The sequence below is a fragment of the Mercenaria mercenaria genome, chromosome 13, assembly GCF_021730395.1.
Source record: "Mercenaria mercenaria strain notata chromosome 13, MADL_Memer_1, whole genome shotgun sequence".
In the NCBI taxonomy this organism is placed as follows: Eukaryota; Metazoa; Mollusca; class Bivalvia; order Venerida; family Veneridae; genus Mercenaria; species Mercenaria mercenaria.
In genome coordinates, this window is record NC_069373.1 from 64,898,632 (window position 1) to 64,918,258 (window position 19,627).

The window sequence follows — 19,627 nt, forward strand, 5'->3', positions numbered from 1 at the left end:
TTGTGTCTGTCAGATGAGCAAAGTCTGTTTTTGCTCACCTTAGTCAAATAATTAAGTAAAAAAAAAAGGAAGATTTTGTCAGCTGAATATATTTCTTTTTATGCAGTTTTGTTCATTTCAAATAATAGATTTTTTTAAAGCTGTGCATGAGGTTTACTTTCTTGTAGTATACTTAAATTAGTGCAGACTTTTAGTTCTTTATTTCATTACATTTACGTCGAAAATGCGTCTTTATTTTTGAAATCAAAGAATTTTAAAGATGTAGTTTATATTAGGGATTATTTGTTATTTGTTTATTGTTTTTAGCTCACCTGTCACAAAGTGACAAGGTGAGCTTTTGTGATCGTGCAGCGTCCGTTGTCCGTCGTCCGTGCGTGCGTGCGTAAACTTTTGCTTGTGACCACTCTAGAGGTCACATTTTTCATGGGATCTTCATGAAAGTTGGTCAGAATGTTCACCTTGATGATATCTAGGTCAAATTCGAAACTGGGTCACGTGCGGTCAAAAACTAGGTCAGTAGGTCTAAAACTAGAAAATCCTTGTGACCTCTCTAGAGGTCATATTTTTCATGGGATCTACATGAAAATTGGTCAGAATGTTCATCTTGATGATATCTAGGTCAAGTTCGAAACTGGGTCACGTCAGATCTAAAATTAGGTCAGTAAGTCAAATAATAGAAAAACCTTGTGACCTCTGTAGAGGCCGTATTTTTCATGGGATCTGCATGAAAATTGATTAGAATGTTCATCTTGATGATATCTAGGTCAAGTTCAAAACTGGGTCAACTGTGGTCAAAAACAGTAGGTCAAATAATAGAAAATCCTTGTGACCTCTCTAGAGGTCATATTTTTCATGGGATCTGCATGAAAATTGGTCAGAATGTTCATATTGATGACATCTAGGTCAAGTTCGAAACTGGGGCACGTCTGGTCCAAAACTAGGTCAGTAGGTCAAATAATAGAAAATCCTTGTGACCTCTCTAGAGGTCATATTTTTCATGGGATCTGCATGAAAGTTGGTCAGAATGTTCATTTTGATAATATCTAGGTCAGGATTGAAACTGGGTCACATGCGGTCAAAAACTAGGTCAGTAGGTCAAATAATATAAAAACCTTGTGACCACTCTAGAGGCCATATTTTTCATGGGATCTGTATGAAAGTTGGTCTGAATGTTCATCTTGATGATATCTAGGTCAGATTTGAAACAGGGTCAACTGCAGTCAAAAACTAGGTCACTAGGTCTAAATATAGAAAAACCTTTTGACCTCTCTAGAGGCCATATTTTTCAATGGATCGTCATGAAAATTGGTGAGAATGTTCACCTTGATGATATCTAGATCAATTTCAAAACTGGGTCGCGTGCGGTTGAAAACGAGGTCAGTAGGTTTAAAAATAGAAAAACCTTGTGACCTCTCTGGAGGCCATATTTTTCATGAGATCTTCATGAAAATTGGTGAGAATGTTCACCTTGATGATATCTAGGTCAAGTACAAAACTGGGTCACATGCCTTTAAAAACTAGGTCATTATGTAAAATAATAGCAAAACCTTGTGACCTCTCTAGAGGCCGTATTTTTCAATGGATCTTCATGAAAATTGGTCAGAATTTTTATCTTGATGATATCTAGGTCAAGTTTAGAACTAGGTCACATGAACTCAAAAACTAGGTCACTATGTCAAATAATAGAAAAAACGACGTCATACTCGGTTCATGTAGGGACAGGTGAGCGATTCAGGACCATCATGGTCCTCTTGTTTTTCAATATAATGATAGTAATGAACTTAATTCAGATAGACCCTACAGTAAAAATACCCTGAAAATCCCATCAAAATGACTAAAATAGGGGGAAAAATCCTACCAAATTAAAATAATAATTTCCATAAATATGTTTCTCTTCAGAGGTAAATGTCTTTATGTTAAACTTCAAAGCACATTGCCTTGTGTTTTAAAGTGGTTGACATGCACATAAACAGTTTTGGTTTGAATATTCAAAATAAAAAAATATATATTTGGAGAGGATATTTGCCAAAAATAGGTGAGAAACATACTTCCTGGAAGGAGACTAGGGCCAGCTTTCGGCCAAAGAAGTCGCAAAAAAAAAACAACGCTGTGTTTCCAATTACCACACTTAGATTTCTTTAAAAAGTATGCTGATCAACTATTTAGTTTAAATTAATGAAAAAACTGTGTTACAGACAAGGGGCATGAAATAGCAGATCGTTAGAAATTGCTGTGATCTCAAAGCCAGGATCTCTTTGAGATATGACAAGAGATAACTAAACTAGAAAAGTGTAGATAATCGGGATCACTGTGATACTATTCCTGTAGGATTTCTGTGGGGTATAAACTGTGTCTGTACGTGATTGAAATAGAAAATATGTCTGACACAGCGGTAATGTTCACAAATCTTTTAGTCTAGAAACCTTTTTGTATTATTACATTCTGTAAGCTTGTCGGTACAGTATTAGTGCCTTTGGAAGAATTGTTTTTCATTAGACTTTTATTGTAATCAGTTTTGGTCCATCACTGTTTCTGTAATAATGTAAGGAAAAAGTCTGGAATGAAGTTAAGGGCTTCAGTGTATTTTTATAAGGTTTGGAGGTTTTCTTTACAATTAGGCTGTTATCTTGACATTTCAAAAAGTTAAATATTAACAAGAAATAAAACAAAATGTTTTGTCTATAAGTTTATGTTATCATGGAATTACTCCAGATCTAAATATTTATAAAGGCTACTGGTACTGATGATAAACCCGGACAGAAAATGAGGTTTTTAACCTGTAACTTTTTAGCTCACCTGTCACATAGTGACAAGGTGAGCTTTTGTGATCACCCTTCGTCCGTCGTCTGTCTGTCAGTCCGTCAGTAATTTCTTGTCTGCACGATAGTGGTTTCAGTTATGATTTTATTTTAACCAAACTTGCACACAACATGTATCACCATAAGGTCTTGATTCCTTTCTTGAACTTGCCAGATCCCATTATGAGTTCCAGAGTTATGGCCCCTGAAAGGGCCAAAATTAGCTATTTTGACCTTGTCTGCACAATAGCAGCTTTATTTATAATTTGATTTTTACCAAACTTGCACACAACATGTATCACCATAAGATCGTGGTTCCTTTCTTGAACTGGCCAGATTCCTTTATGGATTCTAGAGTTATGGCCCCTGAAAGGGCCAAAATAAACTATTTTGACCATGTCTGCACAATAGCAGCTTCATTGATGATTTTATTTTAACCAAACTTGCACACAACTTGTATCACCGTAAGATCTTGGTTCCTTTCTTGAACTGGCCAGATTCCATTATTGGTTCCAGAGTGATGGCCCCTGAAAGGGTCAGAATTAGCTATTTTGACCTTGTCTGCACAATAGCAGCTTCATTTATGATTTGAATTTAATCAAACTTGCACAAAACTTATGTCAATATAAGATCTCGATTCATTTCTTGAACCGGCCATGTCCCATAATGGGTTCCAGAGTTATGGCCCCTGAAAGGGCCAAAATTAGCTATTTTGACCTGCAAAATATCAGCTTCATTTTTGATTTGATTTTAACTAAACTTGCACACAACTTGTATCACCACAAGATCTTGGTTCCTTTCCTGAACTGGTCAGATTCCATCATGGGTTCCAGAGTTATGGCCCCTTAAAGGTCCAAAATTGGCTATTTTGGCTTTTGCAGCCATATAGATACTTCATTTATGGTTTTATTTGATACAAACTTCCAAAATATCTTCAACAACAATAAATCTTGGATTTCATGACAAATCAGATCCAATCGTAGGTTCCAGAGTTATTTTATATCTGATTACCTCCCCTGATTGTAATCAAAATGGATTTATATCAGTAAGTACTTATAGCACTTATTTGAAATTTCATTATTGTCATTAGTTGGACTGAGCCAATCAGGGTAGATAACTATGGACTGATTTTATGTCAAATTACCTCCCTTTATTTCAAATTAAAATGGGTATATCTCCGTAACTAATGAAGGTACTGATCTGAAATTTCATTTATGTCAACAGATTTATTTGGCAGATCCCTCTTTTGTTCACTTACAAAAAAATTTTTTTTAATTACTTCCCTTTTACGTTACTATAAATAGCTTATTTTTAGTAACTTTTTTATTATTGGCCGTAGGGAAAAACCGAAACCACTTTTCTGTGGTACAACATGGATGGTACCTCCAATTTTTAGGTGTATTTTGACATATCTGTACTTTGTAAGAATTTTTTGTTTGTTTTTGGTTAAATTTCTTTCCTTTGTTGTTCCTGTCCTTTGGACTTAGATATTTTTTCTGAGGACCTTCTTGTCCTCAAGTGCAATGATAACAGGTGAGCGATATAGGGCCATCATGGCCCTCTTGTTTATTTCTGCAATTTGTAATCAATGGTTGGTATCAAAATAAAGCTCAACATTTGCTAAAACTTTACATAATTCAAATTTATATTTAGTTAGCAAACTCAAATAAAGTGAGGCCCTGAAAGGGGTTAGTAAAATGGGGACTGTAAGCAGGTTGACTGATGATAAATTCGAACACTTTGTCATTTACAAAATTTTCTTCGTAGTATTACATTGAAACTTTCCCCAAAAAGCTGCAGCAGTCATTCCTGATCAAGTAATGAAAAGTGACCCAATGTCAGGCCTTCATGTGGCGACAGTGAGCATGTGCAAAAAAAACACTGTCTTCCCCAGTAATTTTGGATAAATATCTTTTATACAGATAAATGTAAGTCATTTATTTATACAAAATATTTACCAATTTTGTTTTTATTTACACCAGTTGGTGTTGTAAGTGGAAACTATTAGATGGTGTATTCAGTTTTATAAATAACTGATTGCAATCTAATATTTCCAAGGTGGTCGACTTTATCATCTGTCCGGGTTTATCATCAGTACCAGTGAACATTTTTTCTCACAATTTTTAATGAAAGGAAAAAGCGTTTAAAGAAATCACCAAATTTTTCACCTTTTGAAAGGCAAAGGCTACTTCATCCAAAAAAAAATACAAAAAAGGCTGTCTTCCATTTGAATCATGCAGTAAACATTTCTTATACAGACAGAATTATCAGGTGTGGTTAAAACAAGTTTCATATCAGTTACTTTTCCTAACCGCTATTAATAACAACACAAATAAGGAGTGTGATTTCTAATTGGGTTCAGTATAGTATCTCATTTGAAATTACGCAGTTTTAAGGATGTAATAGAATATCTCTGTTTACTTGAAATATAGCGCTATTCCAATTAGTTTCATTATGTTTATTAATATAGCGTGGCAGTATAGATAGAAATTTCATGGTACAAAGTTTCACTATAATTAGTATTACAGATTTAACCAAAGGTCAGTTTAATTATAGAAACAAAAACTCAAAATATCGTTATTTTCCTTTATTTTTATTGTAATAATTTATCTTGCAAATTCTGACTCAATTATACGTGACTTGTGACTTACGATGAATTTGAAATCCCTATTTTAGGGTGTTTACAATTTCCAACGTGAGATTATAGAAGAATATTAATATAACATTTTCATGCTTTGAAATTCAAACCTAGAAAGTTGATTGTTGACTGTCTGGCAAGCATTTATAGAAACAAGGCCTGAACAAGGATATTTTAGGGAGATTCAGTTTGAAATTAGTTGCCTTGTGACTAAATGTTGTAGTTACAAACTGTTTATGAAGGCAGTGATGCTTTATTATGATGGGAGATATTTTATACTAAATCTATTGATGGAATCTATGTCTTATAATAGAAAACTGTATGAACTAAAATAACTCATAATAAATGGTTGTAAACAATTTACCTTTAAATACTTCCTGACATCAGAGTACTAATAAAAAATAGAAAATAGTTTGATTGCGCAACATTTTCAAGCTTAACGCTGTTACTAAATCTGAATCAGTTTTTGAATACAGAGCCCCTTCCGAACTCCAAACCCACACACATACTTTTTACTGAATGTTGCCGATGAAGACAAATTCCCCCTTTGATTCTTGCAATTATGTACAGCTCATTTTCAATTTGTTCAATTCAAGAATAGATAATTATCACCTAAAATTACTTATTTTACAATATTGTTAATATTATTTTTGTTAAGTTTTCTTTAAACAAAAGATGAGGGCTGAGTAGAAAATGGTCTTACTAAATATGACTTTAGACATCTTCTTCAGTTCAGTCCATGAATATCAAAGGGGATTGGGGGCAGGATTTTGACCATGATGGATTTTGTTCTACATTTCTGAATTTTTGTGTCAAAAAATGTTTCAGTGTTGATCCGTTTTAAAGTGCAAGTCCTAAATATTGTGTTTTTTTCTGGGGATGACAGGTATCTGTAAATTATTGAATCAATGCTGCCCCAGAAATGTCTGTATTATGTTTCTCAACAGACAAAATTCATCTAAAGATCGATTTTCCATCATATAGCTGAAAAATATGTGCCATTTCTGCTTTTTTCTAGACATTAACTGTAATTTTAGTGTGATACCCTTGAGAAATATTTTTTTGTGATTTCTTCATAGAAAACAGGAGAAGGTATGGCATTCCATTTAGGCCAGGGATATTTCTGGACTGGTCTTGGTATTAGGATTTTGAATGCCAGAATATCTTTATTAAAACTCTATGGGACCTTCGAAATGCAGATTTTCATGCTTCTGATTTTAACTAAATCACAGATCTTTTAATTAGAATGATAATATTGATTGTACAAAACAAATATTACAGTGCATTAGCCTGTGTTAATATTGACTACATCCCAGTCAGTCCACCATTATGCCATAGATAAATAAATGAGCCTGCTCAGTTAACTAAGTAAATAAATTACACAACATCACAAAGGATGGTGTGGGTTTGAATATTTTTGAAAACACTGAAGAACAAACAAACAACAAAAAGATAAGTCCTAGCTTTTAGCATGGTATCCAGACTGTATAAAAGACTAAAACAATGAAAGCATACATAAAACAAATGAAGAGAAAATCCATAATTAATACAAAAAAGTCTTTGATATTCAGAAGGTATGAAAAAGTGGTTGAATGTCCTCTAACAAGGACCAATATTTCTTTCTGCCATACTGAACTTATTCATAAGTCTAGAATGCGATTTGAAATTTTTTTTCAGAAATTTATTTTTTAAGTTAATTTATGAGAAGACAACAGTATCATGTATTGACCTTGAAATAACAAACTCCACACCTTTTAATTTCATTGTTTTCTGTTATTTTTTCAGGAGGTATGTCACAGTGACATGTGGATGCCACTCCTGGTTTTAGCTTGGTTTCTTTCATTTTTCTTTTGTCTTCATTTTTAACCATCACAACACCACAGTCTTGCCAACTTTTATAATGCATTTCTTCTCTTAAGGTGGATACTTTTACATTTTAAATAGGTATTTCCTGTCTTGTGTATTCTGTAAGAAGTTAGAACTGTCCTTCTGTCTTGTTAAGCAGTAGTTGAAATAGTCTTATTAACTACACTAAAATATTTATAAAGTTTAAGCCATACATAACACTTAGCTCTTCTAAAAGATGGATACTTATTTCCTATCTCATGTATTCTGTTAGAAGTTAAGACTTGTTGTCTGTCTCGTAAAGCGTTTCTTTCACTTACTATGTATGATATTTACAAAGTTCAGCTATTTATAAGACTTGGCAGACTTTGCTTTTTTGCAGTGAAATATTTATTAGAGCTTTCACTTTTCAGTGGTACATGTTTTGACTTACAACCAATATCTGCTTACAGTCTCCTGATTCTATATATGTTTTGTCAATGTCATTTTATTTTTGCCAGATATATGTTATTGTTGCCAGGCTTTGTTTTAAATAGATTTTTATTGTTGACAAACTTTTTGCCACAGTCTTCTCTTTTACTGAAGATAGAATTGTTTTAAGATTTCCATAATATGTCATTGTTACAGTTTTGCCAGTTATGATTTTCAGCCACTTATGGTGCACTTTTAACAAAAAGAACTTCTAAAAACCTGCAAGTCTTAAACGGTAATGCCCTGAGCTTGGCATATAGCATCTACCAGTTTTATTTTTACACAGACTAATAAAGGGTAAAATTTTTTAGCTCACCTGAGCAATGCTGCTCAGGTAAGTTTTTGTGATCGCTCAATGTCCGGCGTCTGTCTGTCGTCTGTCAACATTTAGCTTGTGTATGCGATAGAGGCTGTATTTTTCAACTGATCTTCATGAAATTTTGTCAGAATGATTACCTTGATGAAATCTAGGCCAGTTTCGAAAATGGGTCATCTGGGTTCAAAAACTAGGTCACTAGGTCAAATCAAAGAAAAACCTTTTGTATGCGATAGAGGCTGTATTCTTCAATTGATCATTTTGAATTATGGTCAGAATGATAACCTTGATGAAATCTAGGCCAGATTCGAAAATGGGTCATCTGGGATCAAAAATTAGGTCAGTAGGTCAAATCAAAGAAAAACCTTGTGTATGCGATAGAAGCTGTATTTTTCAATTGATCTTCATGAATTTTGGTCAGAATGATTTCCTTGATGAAATTTAGGTCAAGTTCGAATATGGGTCATCTTGGGTCAAAAACTAGGTCACTAGGTCATATCAAAGAAAAAGCTTGTGTATGCAAAAGGGACTGCATTTTACACCGAATCTTCATGAGTTTTGGTCAGAATGATTACCTTGATGAAATCTAGCCCAAGTTCAAAAATGGGTCATCTGGGGTCAAAAACTAGGTCACTAGGTCAGATCAAAGAAAAGCCTTGTGTATGTGATAGAAGCTGTATTTTTCAATTGATCTTCATGAATTTTGGTCAGAATGATTGCTTTGATGAAATCAAGGTCAAGTTCTAATATGGGTCATCTTGGGTCAAAAACTAGGTCACTAGGTCATATCAAAGAAAAAACTTGTGTATGCAATAGGGACTGCGTTTTACACCGAATCTTCATGAAATTTGATCAGAATGTTTGTCTGGATGAAATCTAGGTCAAGTTTAATGTGGGTCATCTGGGGTCAAAAACTAGGTCACTAGGTCATATCAACGAAAATACTTGTTTAAACTCAAGAGACCACATTTTTGGTCCAATCCTAATGAAAATTGGCTAGAATATTTGTTTCCATGAAATCATTAGGTCAAACATGTTTACACTGTTATGGTGTGTTTCTCAGGTGAGCGACCTAGGGCCATCTTGGCCCTCTTGTTTAAATCTTCTTGTCTAAAACATCAAGCCCTTGAGCTTAGATGTTGGGTTGTGTGCTGGTAAAGGCAGATGTTTTCTCAACTCTAGGGACAACACAGAGAACAAACTGATTCTCTGGTGTTCCTCGGGTAGAGAAAAAAAACACTGTCTTACACAGGCAGTCATGTTAGATCCTTGATTGTCATTTTTCTGCAGTGTCTGTGTTATTTATCATGCTTTATTCAGTGTTGTTAGCTCCACTATTCGGAGAATAGGGGGGCTATACTACTCGCCCCGGCGTCGGCGTGACCCTTCATGGTTAAAGTTTTTTGGCAACCTTTGTTTTTCTGTCATATCTTTGTTACTATTGCTTATATCTTACTGTAACTTCACATAAACATTGTCCAGTGTACAAACAATGTATGTGTAGGGGTTGAGCTCTTTATACCCAAGGTCAAGGTCACCAAGCTGTTATACTTAGGTTATTTTTAAGGTTAAAGTTTTTCGACAACCTTTGTTTTTCTGTCATAGCTTTGTTACTATTGCTTATATCTTACTGTAAGTTCACATAAACATTGTCCAGTATACAAACAAAGTATGTGTAGGGGCTGAGCCCATTGTACCCAAGGTCAAGGTCACCAAGGTGGTATACTTAGGTTATTCTTAAGGTTAAAGTTTTTCGGCAACCTTTGTTTTTCTGTCATATCTTCGTTACCATTGCTTATATTTTACTGTAACTTTACATAAACATTGTCCAGCATACAAACAAAGTATGTATAGGGACTGGGCCCATTATACCCAAGGTCAAGGTCACCAAGGGTTTATACTTAGGTTATTTTTAACGTTAAAGTTTTTCGGCAACCTTTGTTTTTCTGTCATATCTTTGTTACTTTTGCTTATATCATACTGTAAGTTCATATAAACATTGTCCAGCATACAAACAAAGTATGTGCAGGGGCTGGGCACATTATACTCAAGGTCAAGGTCACCAAGGAGTTATACTTTGAATTATTTTCATGTTTTCGAAAGCTTCGTTTATAACATATCTTTGGTACTTTAAAAGATAATGACTTTAAATTAAAAGTATTTGTTTATAATCATCTGCATGTGTGGCTACATACCCCATAACTCTAATTGTGTTTTTGACAGAATTATGTCCCTTTTGTACTTAAACTTTTTTGCAATCTTCGCTTTCTTGATACTACTTTAATGCAATATAAGATAGACTTGAAACTTAAAATATATCTTTTTCATCATCATCTGCATGTGTGGTACCAATCCCCATAACTCTGATTTGATTTTTGACCGAATTATGCCCCTTTTATACTTATTAATTTTTTACAAATTTCGTTTTCTGGACGACTTTGGTACTACATAAGATAATGACTTGAAACTCAAAATATATCTTTATCATCATCTGCATGTGTTGTAAAAATCCTAATAACTCAAATTTGTGCATTTGATGGAATTATGCCCCTTGGTGTATCTTCCTTTTAAAGTAGAGGTCTCTTATTCAGACATGTATTCCTTTTACTGTCAAATCCCGGAATAGTGGAGCGTGCTGTCTTACGGACAGCTCTTGTTTTAATTTTATTGTTAACTAGCAAAATCTATGTGATTGTTGATGGTATTTTATGTGGAAATTTAAAACATACAACATTGACATAAAAGAGGACAAACATATTCACATATAATGATTAGCTGTAACTTTTGTCTTGGAAAAGCATTACATGGTTTGCAGGAGATAGACAAACAGCTGAATGGCTTATGCACTTATGTATGTTTCTGGAAATAAATAAACAAAAAAGTAAGAAATTATAGGATGGCTGAAATATATTATGCTATGGTGGTTATATAGCATGTCTGTAATTCTGAAGCTTGATTTCTGTATATTTGTGTGCTTTTCACTGTTTTCAAGGAGCATAATAGGAATGTCACTATGATATATATATAATGAAAGCAGTGTCTCTATCATTTTCTTCTGTGATTTGAATGACAGCATGACTAGAAGCTGAAATTATTGGGAAGACATGCTGTAATAGGGATTATATATTACGTTTTACTTTAAATTTTAGAAATTTTATATGTCAGGTAAAATATTTCACATAACTGTTAGTCTGACATGCACTGTATTATTGTCATATTTGGTCACATATTGTAGATAAAATAGTAAACTAACAAGATCTTAAAAAATTAATCAAATTGTTACTTGGATTAAGAAAAAAAAAAAGATTTTTTTTTTTTACTCCAAGACACAAAATATATGGCACAGGTGCTTGAGACATTATCTATTTCTTTTATTAAATATGTATATATACAACAGGTCCTATATCTTAATTTTGCCTTTCACAAAGTACTGCCCCTTCTTGGATTAAATATTCGAAGTAGTTTGGAGCTATGACACTCGCCCTTTTATAAGCATTAACATCCGTGTTTCCGATTTAATTTTATTTTGTTTGTAAACACAATTTTAGTGGTCAGGCTTTATATTTATTTATTTTCACCAACAGATATTTCTGTAGATTTCATTAACACCAGAGTTATTGCCCCTGATTTGGAAAAGATTTTGTATTTAACAAATACAATGTATTTTAATACCTTAAGGAACTAATAATATTCGGTTAGGCATTATATAAAAGTTGTATATTTTAGCTGTTCATTTTAACACTGGAGCGATATGTTTCTTTTAAATTTTCCACAGCAGATAATTTCTTTAAAATTGTGATGATTTTATTTTTACAGAAAGAACCTGACTCAGATGAAATGGAGGTTATGAGATGTAAAAAGGGAATGTACTTTGGAGGTAAACTTACATATGAAAATTTTTACTTTTGCTAAAAGAAGATGACTCTCTATAAAGGAAAATATATATACTGTCTCTTCTCCTACTCAAAGAACAGCAAGGAAAAAAACAACGTTTTGTGTCTGTTGGTCCCTCTATGCCTCATGGGAGGTGTTTCATATTACTTTGCAAAAATCTTAACAATAATGGAAAGGTTTTCAGTCATGTGTATTGAAGGTCAAGGCCACAGGGAGAATCAAATGGGGATTATTCTGTGTTCACTCATAATGTACAGAACACAACTTTTGGTCATGTCTGTTTATTAAGGTCAGTTTCATATGATGAGATCAAAGATCATATAAGGATTATTCTGCAAACTGTTCTCTATCTTTTTAGCTCACCTGTCACAAAGTGACAAGGTGAGCTTTTGTGATTGCGTGGTGTCCGTCGTCGATCCGTGCGTCAGTGCGTGCGTGCGTCCGTCCGTAAACTTTTGCTTGTGACCACTCTAGAGGTCACATTTTTCATGGGATCTTTATGAAAGTTGATCAGAATGTTCATTTTGATGATATCTAGGTCAAGTTAGAAACTGGGTCACGTGCCTTCAAAAACTAGGTCAGTAGGTCTAAAAATAGAAAAACCTTGTGACCTCTCTAGAGGCCATATATTTCACAAGATCTTCATGAAGATTGGTCAGAATGTTCACCTTGATGATATCTAGGTCAAGTTTGAAACTGGGTCACGTGCCATCAAAAACTAGGTCAGTAGGTCTAAAAATAGAAAAACCTTGTGACCTCTCTAGAGGCCATATATTTCACAAGATATTCATGAAAATTGGTCAGAACGTTCATCTTGAAGATATCTAGGTCAAGTTCGAAACTGGGTCACGTGCCGTCAAAAACTAGGTCAGTAGGTCAAATAATAGAAAAACCTTGTGACCTCTCTAGAGGCCATATATTTCATGAGATCTTCATGAAAATTGGTCAGAATGTTCACCTTGATGATATCTAGGTCAGGTTTGAAAGTGGGTCACGTGCCTTCAAAAACTAGGTCAGTAAGTCAAATAATAGAAAAACCTTGTGACCTCTCTAAAGGCCGTATTTTTCAAAGAATCTTTATGAAAGTTGGTCTGAATGTTCATCTTGATGATATCTAGGTCAGGTTCGAAACTGGGTCATGTGCGGTCAAAAACTAGGTCAGTAGGTCTAAAAATAGAAAAACCTTGTGACCTCTCTAGAGGCCATATTTTTCATGAGATCTTCATGAAAATTGGTCAGAATGTTCACCTTAATGATATCTAGGTCAGGTTTGAAAGTGGGTCACTTGCCTTCAAAAACTAGGTCAGTAGGTCAAATAATAGAAAAACCTTGTGACCTCTCTAGAGGCCATATTTTTTATGGGATCTGTATGAAAATTGGTCTGAATCTTCATCTTGATGATATCTAGGTGAAATTGGAAAGTGGGTCACGTGCCTTCAAAAACTTGGTCAGTAGGTCTAAAAATAGAAAAACCTTGTGACCTCTCTAAAGGCCATATTTTTCATGGGATCTGTGTGAAAATTTGTCTGTGTGTTCATCTTGATGATATCTATGTCAAGTTCGAAACAGGGTCATGTGCGATCAAATACTAGGTCAGTAGGTCTAAAAATAGAAAAACCTTGTGACCTCTCTAGAGGCCATATATTTCATGAGATCTTCATGAAAATTGGTCAGAATGTTAACCTTGATGATATCTAGGTCAGGTTTGAAAGTGGGTCACGTGCCTTCAAAAACTAGGTCAGAAGGTCAAATAATAGAAAAACCTTGTGACCTCTCTAGAGGCCATATTTTTTATGGGATCTGTATGAAAAATTGGTATGAATCTTCATCTTGATGATATCTAGGTAAAATTGGAAAGTGGGTCACGTGCCTTCAAAAACTAGGTCAGTAGGTCTAAAAATAGAAAAACCTTGTGACCTCTCTAAAGGCCATATTTTTCATGGGATCTGTATGAAAATTGGTCTGTATGTTCATCTTGATGATATCTATGTCAAATTCGAAACAGGGTCATGTGCGATCAAATACTAGGTCAGTAGGTCTAAAAATAGAAAAACCTTGTGACCTCTCTAGAGGCCATACTTGTGAATGGATCTCCATAAAAATTGGTCAGAATGTTCACCTTGATGATATCTAGGTCAAATTTGAAACTGGGTCACGTGCCTTAAAAAACTAGGTCAGTAGGTCAAATAATAAAAAAAACCTTGTGATCTCTCTAGAGGCCAAACTTTTCATGGGATCTGTATGAAAGTTGGTCTGAATGTTCATCTTGATGATATCTAGGTCAAGTTTGAAACTGGGTCAACTGCGATCAAAAACTAGGTCAGTAGGTCTAAAATGATTAAAATCTTTTGACTTCTCTAGAGGCCATATTTTTCAATGGATCTTCAGGAAGATTGATCTGAATGATCACCTTGATGATATCTAGGTCAGTTTCGAAACTGGGTCACGTGCGGTCAAAAACTAGGCCAGTAAGTATAAAAATAGAAAAACCTTGTGACTTTCTAGAGGCCATATTTTTCATGAGATATTCATGAAAATTAGTGAGAATGTTCACCTTGATGATATCTAGTTAAAGTTCAAAACAGGGTCACGTACCTTCGAAAACTAGGTCAATAGGTCAAATAATAGAAAAACCTTGTGACCTCTCTAGAGACCATATTTTTCAATGGATCTTCATGAAAATTGGTCAGGATTTTTATCTTGATAATATCTAGGTCAGGTTCAAAACTGGGTCACATGAGCTCAAAAACTAGGTCACTATGTCAAATAATAGAAAAAACGACGTCATACTCAAAACTGGGTCATGTGGGAAGAGGTGAGCGATTCAGGACCATCATGGTCCTCTTGTTTTACTTGTGGAAGGATTTTGACACTACTTGACACAGTGGCTCACAGGGGTCTAGTTAGGTACAGTTTTTTGGGAGGAGTCACTTCTCCTCCAGCTAGTTTAGGGAGAAGTGGGGAGACTTTAGGGAGAAGTGGGAAGACTTTTCCTTAACCACCATACTGTTGAGTGATACAAAAGGTGGCTGTAATTTTCTTGTTTCTATATAAAAAATACTGAAGTGACCATTCATTTTCATAGTTAGGTCATTTCCCATACAGTGGTTATTGTTTCATTACAAAATTCTGAAAAAAGTCGTTTTCAAAATTCAAGCCGATGCTGTTAACAGAACAGAACATTTTATTTCTCACAAAAAACTTAACTGTAAATGTAACATGCCGATTTTTGATGATGTCTGTATGAAGTATTTATTATTAACACTGAGCCACCACCTCGGTGAATATCTCGCTCAAATAAAACTGAAAGTAAACTGTGTAAACTAGAAATACATATTCAAATCAATTCATTGATGGAAGTCAATTTAACATAGTTAATACATTACATGTCATTCTTTTACCATAGATAACAAATAATTGTGTACAATATTTCAATTAATCGCATGGTTAATCAGCAATTTCTTTATTAAACATTGTTCTTTGCACTCGAACATGTTGACAATTAAACACAAAGTGTCCAAGACGTAACCGCGGCGCTAATTGGCTGAACCAATCGACTATGGTGTATCGGATAATTTGATTCGCTTTCACACTTCTCGGGGAAAATCTCGCAAGTACCTGAAGTAGGCGGAGCTTAAATTATGCTATCAGCGTGTGTCTCTGTGTATTCAACATTCATTTTGACACCGTGCAAATTGTCAACAGTCTGGGAAGCGGTAATTAGCGAATGCGGATATCAAAGAAAATCGACTTGCATTTCGCTTTGAGGTTAGTTTTGAGCGAAGTTTGAAGTTCCAAAGCGCCTATTTTGCTCAAGTCACCCACTCGTGAAAGCCCTGGCTCAGTAGGTAGACCATTGGTCTACAGATTGCAGGGTCGCGACTTCGATCCTCGGGCGGGGGGTATGTTCTCCATGACTGTTTGATAAACAACATCGTGTCTGAAATCATTAGTCCTCCACCTCTGATTCATGTGGGGAAGTTAGCAGTTACTTGCGGAGAACGGGTTTGTACTGGTACAGAATCCAGGAACACTGGTTAGGTTAACTGCCAGCCATTACATGACTGAAATACTGTTGAAAAATGGCGTTAAACCCAAAACAAACAAACAAACAAAAACTTGACACAGACATGTAACTTTAGGTCATGCTAGTTTGAGGTCAAAATCTTGTGAGATCAGTGGTTTAATAGGGAATATTTATTGCACAATCTGTTGTGCTTTAGCCCTAGAAGGGTTTTCAAACCATTATGAGACAGTGTGTCAAGGGCACATTTCTGTCAAGCTTATTTAAGATCAAGGTTATGCAGTAAATTCAAAGGTCAGTTAGGGATTATTTTGTGTCTGCTCTTTATCTTTTTGCTCCTTAGTGAGATTTTTATTTTGCCCCACGTGGAGAGACATATTGTTTTTGCTCTGTCTGTCCGTCACACTTCATTTCCAATCAGTAACTGGAACCTTCAAAATTCATAGGGTGATAAGGTTAAGGTGTAGATGACCCCTATTGTTTTTGGGTTCACCCCATCAAATTTCAAGGTCACAGGGTCCTGAACATGGAAAACCATTTCTGATCATTAACTTAAGAACTATGTGACCCAGAAGGTTGAAACTTCTTAGGATTATTGGACATGCAGAGTAGATGATTATTATTGATCAAAGGTCAAGGTCATAGGGGCCAGAACATGGAAAATTGTTTCTGATCAATAACTGGAGAACCATTTGACCTAGAACCTTCAAACGTTATAGGATGATAGGGCTTATAGAATAGATGACCCCTATTGTTACTGGGTCACTCCATCAAAGGTCATAGGGTAACAGGGCTTACTTCACTGGATGAATGGACAAGTCTAGTAGATGACGCCTATTGATCTTGGGGCAATTCTTTCAAAGGTTGAGGTCAGAACATGGAAAACCATTTCCAATCTATAACTTTAGAACCACTGACCCAGAACATTGAAACTTAATTGAATGATTGGACATACCAAGTAGATTATTCCTACTGCATGTCACTAAACCAACTATCAGTATCTCTTTACGATCCTACCCGCTATTGACTTGTTGCCTATTATTACTATGCTTTGGGGGAGACATGTTTTTCTACAAAATCATCTAGTTTTATGTTCCCATGTTTTGCCAGAAGCCACAAAAATATGTGCCAACAAATTTAAGTTATTCTATAGTATTACAAACTTCATGTTGCAACTTTCTTAGCAAGATCTAGTAGAAATATATCAATACTTTCTGCACATACATTTCTCAATATGTTACAGTTTTATAAGAGCTTTGGTAAGTGAATGACATTGTGCTGTTCAAATTCATTAATACTGTTTTATGCCCAGACACATAATTCAGACACAAAACTTAATCTTGTGCAACAACTTGTGAAAAGTGAGATAGATTTATAACAGCTGTAATTGCATTCTATTGGATTGTCTCTTATGACATACAAACTGGCAGTTTGTTCTTACTTGAAAGATATTGTGGAATCGTTTAATTTTGTTTTTGTTAGGATACATTTTCATGGTTTTGACTTTAAAGAGCTGTCTTTTCAGGACAGAAATTTCAATTGTTTGTCGGGATTTAGAATTTCATTGATGGTGCGTCTGAGAAGTCAATAATCAGTACTCTAAGAATATAAAACTTTAGCCTGCTGCCACAGCAAATGTTTCTGCCTTTGCTTAAGTCCGCGTGGTTAAATTCTTGTGCATCTAAACTCTGAACCATGATAAATTAGACGATAAACAGCTGAACTCGAAGGCCTTGATTATTTGATAATCAAAAACAAGATTCAATATGGTTATTGCAAAGGGGAGAAGTACTGACTTGTGGCACATCTTGGCTGAGATATATCTGTTTATTCAGGGTTGCCACTTACCTTGAAAAGTCAGGGAAAATTTTTTTTTCAAGGTCAGTGAATTGTCAGGGAAATCTTGATAATGGTCAGTGAAAAATGAAATTTTAGAAAAGTCAGGGAAAAGTTTGGGAAAAATGAAATTCTGGGTCGATGTTTGAAATGTTCAGTGGCTATATGGCAGTCTTCATGCAGTATTTATAAATATTTCCAAACACATTTCGGTGTAATTTTGAGGGGTGTATTTATAGCCAAGTCAAGTCAATTATTGTCACTGACAAATATCATTATTATAATGTTAACACTCATATATCTTTGATATTTGTTAATGAAAGTTTGTTATACCTGAAATAAAATAAATACAAAAGGGTGGATTGAACGGCTGTAATAGAGGAGAATGCTGAAAAAATATGATGGTATTGGTCAGTGAAAAGTATGGTTTGGTTGGGAAAAGGAATTTCATTTTCTCAACTAAGTGGCAACCATGTTATTTGTAACTGTTTCATTATTGACTTATTTCTTGTATGCCACTACATTAAAATCCCATTGATCTTTGGTTTGAAAGTCAGGGACTTCCTGTTTTCTTGAAAAATTTCTCATTTCATTTTGAACAGATATAAGTTTACTTGAAATAACAGTGGCAACTTCATTTACAAAAGCATTCATTAGGTATACTGCCTATCCTTTTCATGGGGTAGCCTTATCTCAGTTTAATAATTAATTTCCTTGCAATTTTAATGCTTTCCTTTCAGTTTTAAAAGTTGCTCAGTAAGATAATTAACTTTTTTCATTTTAGAACTTGCCTTGTTAACTCATAAGCCAAGAGCAGCTACAGTATATGCTGTTGGAAAAACTAGATTAGCAGGTAAGATTTTATTCAAGTTAAGATATGACATTATTTCCTGTTACTCATTGGATTTTCACGTTGCAGAACTTATGATAGAACCCTTATTTAGGTAGACATATTTGCCTTTACATTAAGTTCTCAAAATCATTTGATAATATAAAACAGTTACGAAACTGATGAAGAGCAAGCTCACCCTAAATCTTATGTAAATGAAATAAGATCCTGTTTATCAATGAAAACAATTTCTTTGCACTTTCCAAAAAATTCTAGGGGTTTGGTAGATTAATCCGGTTGATATGTGATTTCATCTTCTTTGCTAAAGTGGATGAGTTAGTAATTTCAAGTGAACCGAATTTCAGGAGAGAAAATAATTTTTGGTCAAGTACATTAATAGAAAAGAGTAAATAGGTTGTAATAAGCTGTTAATAATACTGTAAATCACTTTATATTAGCGTGATCTTTATTTCGCGAATTCCGGCATCCTGAATTATATCGCAGATTAATTCGCGATGGAGGGGTCAGAAATTTAAATTCGCGAAGGTTCTTATCTTATATTAGCGAAATTTCAATTTTATTAATGCCCATTTTTAGCTCACCTGAGCACGAAGTGCTGAAAGGTGAGCTTTAGTGATCACCCTGTGTCCGGCGTCCGTCGTCGTCCGTCCGTCCGTCCGTCCGTCCGTCGTCAACAATTTGACTGTTAACACTCTAGAGGTCACATTTTTGACCCAATCTTAATGAAACTTGGTCAGAATGTTACCCTAAATAAAATCTTGGACGAGTTCGATATTGGGTCATCTGGGATCAAAAACTAGGTCATCAGGTCAAATTAAAGGAAAAGCTTGTTAACACTCTAGAGGTCACATTTTTGGCCCAATCTTAATGAAACTTGGTCAGAATGTTACCCTCAATAAAATCTTGGATGAGTTCGATATTAAGTCATTGGGGTCAAAAACTAGGTCATCAGGTC

The 19,627-nt window shown here is 34.7% G+C and overlaps 1 protein-coding gene across 1 annotated transcript in view; it reads left to right on the forward strand.

Annotated features, from left to right (window-relative positions):
- Positions 1-19,627, forward strand: part of LOC123528810 (cAMP-dependent protein kinase type II regulatory subunit-like) — a 125,403-nt gene that overhangs the window by 98,335 nt on the left and 7,441 nt on the right. Inside the window, exons 11-12 of the mRNA XM_045308817.2 lie at positions 11,885-11,945; positions 18,607-18,675. Coding sequence (XP_045164752.1) covers positions 11,885-11,945; positions 18,607-18,675 — 130 coding nt within the window. The remainder of the gene's footprint in view (positions 1-11,884; positions 11,946-18,606; positions 18,676-19,627) is intronic.